General features: G+C 40.2%; 1 protein-coding gene across 1 annotated transcript; it reads right to left on the reverse strand.

Annotated features, from left to right (window-relative positions):
• Window positions 1–3,197: 3,197 nt before the first annotated feature.
• On the reverse strand, window positions 3,198–6,998 carry LOC136754109 (extracellular calcium-sensing receptor-like). Its single transcript, XM_066710438.1, has 5 exons — window positions 6,726–6,998; window positions 5,664–6,494; window positions 4,851–5,078; window positions 4,537–4,660; window positions 3,198–4,296 (listed from the first exon to the last, which is right to left on the reverse strand). The coding sequence occupies exons 1-5, from the start codon at window positions 6,981–6,983 to the stop codon at window positions 3,377–3,379; spliced, it is 2,361 nt and encodes a 786-aa protein (XP_066566535.1). The 5' UTR covers window positions 6,984–6,998; the 3' UTR covers window positions 3,198–3,376.
• Window positions 6,999–8,228: the final 1,230 nt, after the last annotated feature.

The following is an 8,228-nucleotide window of genomic DNA, read 5'->3' on the forward strand; positions in this document are numbered from 1 at the left end:
GCAAGCAGCCAATGCTCCCATGTTATGCGAAGAGTGCATGAACGGTTTCCTGCACACCGCAATGTTATGGCAGCACAGTGAAGCTGGGTGCTCTGTACCGTTCAGTGAACATGATTTTCCTGTGCTACGTGGAGGCAGAATGAATGTTCCTGCTGCTGTGCTGTGTATACTGTTATGTCCAGCTGTAGCTACTCAGTGAACTAGCCAGCTGTGTGTTATTCAGTGGGTCTGTGGCCCCGCTCCTGCAGGATCAGGGGTTCACTGCCACGTTAATGCGCGGAAGCCGCACAAGTTGCTTGATTGCCCACGCCATATTTTGTGCAAGTAGATATAAGGCCTCGCTCCTAGATGCTCTAGTAGAGCAATTGGCCTTGCTATTGTAAGCAGAGGGCGTAAGAGTTGACCTCTGTAGCCCTGCTTTGTATATACTGATTGCAGACACTCCCCGGTAGAGCGTGACTACGGTCCTCACTCCTTGATAGCCCAGTTTGGCCCCAAGGGGCCTCTGTGGCTCCTGTCTGTAGTTGTGTTGACGAGGCCCCTAGCAGTACACCTCGGGGCAGGCTCCCTTATCAACTCGCTGCCTCCTCCCTTGTGACAGCTTGGTTATACAGTAACCCTTCCCCCTTGGGCAGTGCTTCCAACTTGAAAGATACTGCCCAAGGGTTGCAAGGTCGCGTGGGAGTCCTAGATCCTTGCAAAAGAGGACAAACCTGCGCTGACGTCATGTTTTATAGAACAAGAAGTGGAAGGGACCTGTTCTGAGTGACGAGCACAGGGGCCAATGGCAGTTTCGATAGAGTGACGTTTCGATCTGGTTCCTACGGCAGTGCGCAGAAACCCCCCTCCCCCTTGGGCAGTGCTTCCTTTTTCAGATAACCGGGGTTGCATACGCAACCTATCATTTTCATTAAGATGCTCCTCTATTTTCTGTCTAATAATGTTTTCCAACATTTTACAGGTGATGCAAGTGAGACTGATTGGTCTGTAATTTCCTGGCTCAGTTGTGTCCCCTTTCTTGAGGATTGATATGACATTTGCTGTCTTCCATTCAGTTGGCACATCCCCTGTTCCAAGTGTCATTTGGAATATTTGAGTTAGCGGCCTATAAATAATTTCCCTAATTTCTTTAAGTACTGTTGGAAAGATCCCATCTTGCCCAGGTGATTTGTTTGATTTTAATTCTGCTAGTGCCTTTAGTACCTCCTCCTCATTTATCCTGATCTCTCTTAGGGTTTGACTGGACTGATTGTTAACCTGTGGCATGTTATCTGTTTTTTTCTTTTGTAAAAACCTCTGTGAAATACTCATTTAGAACATTTGCCACATCTTATTCATTTTCCAATTTTTGCTCTTCATCTGTTTCACTACCTCCTTTATTGACCTCTTGCTGTTGTAGTATTGAAAAAAGCTCTTTGCATTAGTTTTAGCTCCAAGAGCTATGTTTCCTTTTATTTCCCTCTTTGCTTTCCTGATCCCTTTCTTAAGATCTCTTTGCAGCTCAACATATTCTTTGTATGTAGTTTAATCTTTATCTGTCACGATTTCCCTCGGGACCTCTGGTTCGGCGGCGGCGGCCGGGATCGGGATCGGGACCTCTGGTTTGGCGGTGGTGGTGGCCGGGATCGGGATCTGGATCTCTGGTTCGGCGGCGATGACGAGGATCGGGGCCGGGAACTCTGGCTGGGCAGCCGGGAGAGCGGGCTGCTGTACGGGAAGGCGCTCAAGCACCTGGTTCATTTTGGCAATAAGCCCCTGGAGCAGCCGTGTATTCTCCCCGATCATGGCCCCCCGTGTAGCGAAGGCGGTTATCATAGCTGGGTCATTTTAGCGGCGAAGTTTTCTGTCACGATTTCCCTCGGGGAGCACGGGAACAGGGGACCCAAATGCAGTGCTGGATCACAGGATGGTCGGACAGGCGTGGGTTGGGAATGTTGATAGGATGATAGAATGAGGAGAGGAGGGAGAAGGCAGGGAAATGGTGGCCCCTAGTGGGGATAGAGGGGGAGTGCTAGGGGACCATGACACTATCTCTTATGTATGCACTATACTTTTCTTGATATTTTTTTGGCATACCTCTATTACACCATTTTGGCCAATGTTTTTTGGTCCTTAATTTGTTTTGGTACAAATTTCTCCTGAGCCTCAAGTAGTATATTCTTAAAACTGAATCTGTATCCAATGTGCTCCAGTCTACCTCTTCTAAGTGCCGCCTCATACCTTCAAGGTTTGCTTTTCTAAAATTGTAGACCATTGTTTTAGACTTGGTCCTTGTTTTTTGAAAGAATGCCTCAAAGCTAACCATATTGTGATCGCACTTTGTCATTGGTTCTCTAACTAGTGTCCCTCTGACTCTATCTTTGTCATTTGATAATATCAAGTCAATGCATGCACTATCCCTGGTTGGTTCCCTGACAAATTGATTTAGAAAGCAGTCATTTACCATCTCAACCATTTCTATATACACATCCCAGAAGCTCTGGGAGGATGAATCCTGTTATGGCTGCACATCACCAGCAGGATGCCTCTGATTGGCCAACTTCTGCATAAAGAAGTGGTGGTATGGGAGCAGGAGAGTGGAGGAGAGAACAGAGAACAGAGAAATTGTGAACAAACTAACCTGGTAAAAAAAAACTCTTTTAGCTTTGAACTTTGACTATTTGCCTTACAATTTGGATCTGGATTTGATAAACAGTTTATGTTAAGAGAGGAGTCTATTATCCAGTACAGGCTTTGTTCAATTTTCAAACAGTTCAAAAACATACTATGGTAGTATTTATCTAATTTTGTATGGATGTAATGAACGGTTGGATCTAAGAAATCTACAAATTGTGTAGTACATGTATGTACAATAAGCAACTGTTCTTGGTGTTTCTTTCAGAGCAGGTTGAGTGAATTAGAGCTGCTGTAGGAGTGAGGGAGGTGCTCTGGTGTTGTGCGATCAGGAGAGCACCACCCTCAGGGACTGCAGGTGTCAGTCACGGTGAAGAGGGGAAAGTATACCATATCAACAGTGAAACCTCTTGTATGTACCAGTGAAATAGTGCACTTAACATATTTAACAGGTTATTTACTCTTGTGTGAGTAGATGATTTACAGAGAAATCGAGAGCAATCATTTGTAAATAAGCTTTCTTAAATTTAATTTACAAAGCAATGAAATGCATACAAATGAAAACAATTGCACTTTCACAAACATTCAGGCTGACTAGGCATGGAATTCCAGGATCACATGACTTTCCCCATGAAACATATAATGCTGGACATTCTACATCTTAGGTTATAGCTATTAAATTAATTCTGCAGTCCAAAGCATTGGCACAGATGGTATGATGTTATATAACCTTCTATAGAACATGTAACAAAAAACATGGAATTTATAAGTTAGGACTTAGAAGCTGTGCTCTCCTCATGAGGGCTTTCTTGGTGTTTTTTTCTGGATGAAGCAGAATAATGTAACATTTTGGAGCAAAGATCGCGATGAGGAGACCGAAGCTTGAAGCCAAGATGGCAAATATCTCGACAGCGTCCGAGAATTTCCCTGGAGAGCTGACATACGCTGGAATGAAAGCGATCCAAACTGCACAGAAGATGAGCATGCTGAAAGTGATGAACTTGGCTTCATTAAAGTTATCTGGCAGATTTCTTGCCAGGAAAGCCAGCAGAAAGCACACACTGGCCAGCAAGCCTATGTACCCAAACAGGCAGCTAAATCCAGTGATGGATCCAATGGTACACTGAAAAATTATTTTTGAGTTTTGATACTTGGTGTTTTTGAAAGGCACAGGGGATGCTGTGCTCAGCCATATGATACAAATCACAACTTGGATTACTGTAAAGCAGAAAACAGTGCCTCTCTGTTGGGCAGCTCCAAACCATTTCATGACATTGTTATCAGGAAGTGTGGCTTTAAATGCCATTATGACAACAATGGTTTTGACGAGAATACAAGAGATACACAAAACAAAGCTGATTCCAAACACAATATGTCTCAGCATACAAGTCAAATGCAGTGGCTGGCCAATAAAGAGCAACGAGCAAAGAAAGCAGAGAATCAATGAAAGCAGCAGGAGGAAGCTCAGTTCTGAGTTGTTGGCTTTTACAACTGGGGTGTTCCTGTAGTAAATGAACACAGCTAATACTGTACTTGAAACACATGACCCGATCAATGAGACTGTTGTCAAGCATATTCCTAGAGGCTCCTTATAAGAGAGAAACTCAATGTCCTTCATCACACATTGGTCTCTTCTTGGGTTGGACCAGAAATCTGGTGGACATTTGACACATTCAGTTGAGTCTGAAAGATAACCGAACGGTTTAATTTAAAACAAACAATATAAATAAAATGTACAAAATAAATTATTAAAGGCTTGTTCCTTTCTCATTTCATTTTAGCAGGTTTTTTTCAGGAAATGGGTCTACCTCTAAAATCTGCTATGATGACTGGTATGTTCTGCACAGTATTAAGGTATAGGTAGTTTTGGAATTATGACATTGCAGTAAATATAATGTATGTGAGTATATAATCCCTTCCTACCAGTGTAGTTGCTGATTTCTCCCTCTGCACAAGGTATACAGTCGAAACAGCAGAGTGGCTCCCCTTTCCTGGCTGCCTTTCTGGTCCCAGGCAGACAGCTTTCACTGCACACAGACCTGGGGGGCTAGAGCATGACAATAAACATGTTCAGTTCATGCTGCAATATTTCTCTCACAATTATATTATCTCAATCCGGGTTTCTCAGTGGATACAGGTGCAGAATTAAAGAAAGGTATTATCTTAAATTTAAAGATATCTTTTCCATGGTTGTTAATTTCACATTTTCATTTTTTAACAATATATACAGGACATACAGTGTTAGAATCGAATTGCCAAAAGATCTTGTCCTCTTTGAGTGTAAGTTCCTGTCCAGCAGGAGCCGACTCATCGAACAGACCGATTGTTTCTATTTTCATAGAGCCGTCGTCGGCCCTCTGCCAGTTCATCACATCATAGATTGCAGGAACATCCCCGTTTTCATCAAAGGACACCCTGTCTCCATTGTGAATAGTGAAGTTCACTGTCTTCATGTACTGTAGAAGCTTTGAGATTAAACAGGGAAGCAATATACATGGCATTTTATTAAATTAAATTAAATGCAGGTGAATGTGTTAATATGAGCAGTGTTCTTAATAATTATGCAGTAATGTAACATTTAACTATATTTTCATTTGATAATATTTGCATTCATGGGATTATTATTTCTGGATGTCACACGATCCATGCACTATTTACCAGCTACTGTTACCTGTGTCAAAAGGCATTAGGTTGTTAAGAAGTTACCATCACTCAAATGTATAGTTAATAAGGCTGGAGTACAAAAACTCAGGTGCGGATACACTCACATTATTTGGGTGCTTGTTTTGCAAATATTTGTAAAAATACGCCATGCTGGTATTTGTGAAATGGCTATCCTTATAAACTTTTGAGAGACAGATAATGTATTTTTGTGCACAGATTAATGCTGAAAAGTTGTATGTATTCTGCCCTTACAATACATCCTGTGGATTTTACTTTTTCTTTAAAGTAACACCAATTTTTATACATATGCATTCAGATTATGAGAGTATAGTTTTAACAAAATTAATTGACAATTACATTTATCATAAAAAAAACTATTTCCTCACCTGCCAAGGCTGCACATGTGTGATGTTGGCACAGGAGTTATTTTCAAAGGGTCCTTTTCCTGATTCACAGGATATCAGATGTTGAAGGGAATGTGCCAAGGCGAACACTGCTTTATAGACATTGTAAGATGTCCTCAATCCTGACATGTCACTATATGCAGTCTGTGTACTCTTGATATCCTCTGATCCTGTACATATTCTGCTCTTTACCAGTTCTGAAGAATTTGAACTTATTGTTTTCGATTGGAATTTGCAATTGAACATTTCTTCCCAGAACTGGTTGATTAAATTGTTGTTGCTGTCAAGGACAGGTCGAACCTGGAGGAGAAACTCTTTCAGCCCTGTGATTTCTCCTCTGCGAATGGCGATTCCTATTGTGCCACCAAATGAGCTGAACATTTCTACAGTGAATATTGCAGTGGAGGTAGTCCAGCCTTCACTGCCAATCCACTGTCTGTCTCTGATGTTCTGGTGAACAATTTCTCTAGCTAAAGGAGCAAAGCATGCTCCTGAGGAGAAGACAACAATAACTCTTGCTGTTGTCTGCTTAATGGTTTCCACGATTTTAATTATTTGAGCCGTTGTGCTGACACTGGGGAGAATTTCTGAGAAAGCTATGCAGCCAAATACATTTGCTTGATCAATAAAAGTCTTGACAGCATACTGACCATAGTCATCATCACTTGCTATGGCCCCCACCCAGGTCCATCCATAGTGCTTGATAATTTGAATCATGGCTTTGACTTGGAAAGCATCACTTGGGATAGTCCTGAAAAATGAAGGGAACTCTTTTCTGTTGCTTAAACAAGAACATGTGGCACCATGGCTTACCTAGAAAGACAAACAAACACAATAACAAATAGATATTTTAAAAGTGTAAAAGTATGCAAATGTATGTTTTTGTGAAAAACATTTTGTGAATGAAAATAATAATATTCTGAATTAAGTATTCCTTAATTAATTAAAAATTCACATGATTATTCTTCAATTTGAAGATCATTATTCTTATATATATATATATATATATATATATATATATATATATATATTATATTACAGTACCAAGGGAACATTGAAAAGGCCCAGCATTCTGGATATGGAAATGGAATTAGTTGACACAGGATCCCCAACAATGCCTAAGACTGGGGGTGTCCCTGTACAGCTGTAGTCAGTGAAAGTGTCGCCCACTCCGCTGATCAGGGCTGTGGCTGCCTGAAACGTTCCTGCGAGGTTGACACAGTTGTCATACAGCCTGTAGCCCAGAGTGATGTTAGGAAGAAGGGCAGGATCTCTGTTTATTTCCTCAATAGCAAAAGCCATAGTCTGTGCTTCCTGGAAGCCTGGAAAATAGAAGCTGGAAGATGATAGAAGAGGCATGAAAAAAGGTCATTAAGATTATCATAATACATTGAATGACAGTGAACAATGTCACGCAACAATGGACTTTTTATTTTAAATTAGTATAATTTCTAAAAAATGTTGTATTTCTCATTCCTTGCCTCTGACTTGAAGTAAAGTAGTTTGTTGAACTTTATAGCATTCAGTTATTACACTCACCTCTCACATCTTAGCTGCTCTGGTTTTGAAGTGAAGGTCAGTTCAGGATGTACTGTTTTTAAATGCACATTAAATAATCCCCCCAAAACAATGTCACCTTTTTTGTACAACCCATTCAACAGAAAGTTTCCTTGCAGTTCACAAATTGGCAAAACAGAAGCAAGAACTAAATAATCTGAACCCAGTAATAAAGCCAGACATAAAATGACTTCCATAGCTGCTGAATACATAACCCTACTTGTCCTAATGTAAGATATTGCTATTATATAGACAGTGTCTAATCCCTTAGAGATCTTTGCTAAGCAATATTGCCAATATGACGCTATGTGACATCCCAAAGCTAAACCATGTAGAGAACTGTACACATTTGTTGTATTTTGACATGAATGATCTGAAAAACATGTGCAACACAATATCCCACATGTAGCAAAATTACAGATGTACTTTTTTGATAGCACATTGTTACTATCAGTTGCCTTTTGGACTGTAGTTTATGTTAAACATACAACTTGTAGGAGAGCCTGTAACATGCTTCAAATATATTTCAAATATATTATATATAATAATCTGTGTTATATGTAAATGGTACATATAAACATTATGTTCTTAGCTTTTTATTAAAACATGTTTTATCTTACCTTTAACAGTCACCCATTGACAGCTAGTTAACTGTAATGTAGTCATCATTATGCATTTTGTCAGCCACTCATTCACTTATACTTATATTAATTTTCACTGTGGTTAATGTTACTGTCAGATGTGGATGCACTGGTATTTTACAGGTGCTTTGTACATAGATTTATGCTGATAAGTTTTATGTATCCTGCCCTTGATATTTTCTGAATATACCATATAGCCTATACATTTTAATAATAGATAAAAAATCATAACAAAACAGAAACAAAGTTTTCATACTGTAACAGGGAGATGAGGACACAGAGGTTTTGTGCTGGTTTTGTGCAGGAGCCTTCAAAACTCAGAGAGGAGTTCCAAACACAATACATTAAC

The sequence above is a fragment of the Amia ocellicauda genome, chromosome 7, assembly GCF_036373705.1.
Source record: "Amia ocellicauda isolate fAmiCal2 chromosome 7, fAmiCal2.hap1, whole genome shotgun sequence".
NCBI classification, from domain to species: domain Eukaryota; kingdom Metazoa; phylum Chordata; class Actinopteri; order Amiiformes; family Amiidae; genus Amia; species Amia ocellicauda.

Bases quoted from the DNA above. Each gene is read 5' to 3' on its own strand.
- LOC136754109 (XM_066710438.1), bottom strand. From the start codon at position 6,983: ATGGCTTTTGCTATTGAGGAAATAAACAGAGATCCTGCCCTTCTTCCT. The intron at 4,661-4,850 runs GTATGTCCTGTA...GTCATGCTCTAG, and splicing joins GGCAATTCGATTCTAACACT to CCCCCCAGGTCTGTGTGCAG. The intron at 4,297-4,536 runs GTAGGAAGGGAT...GTTATCTTTCAG, and splicing joins AGAAATCAGCAACTACACTG to ACTCAACTGAATGTGTCAAA.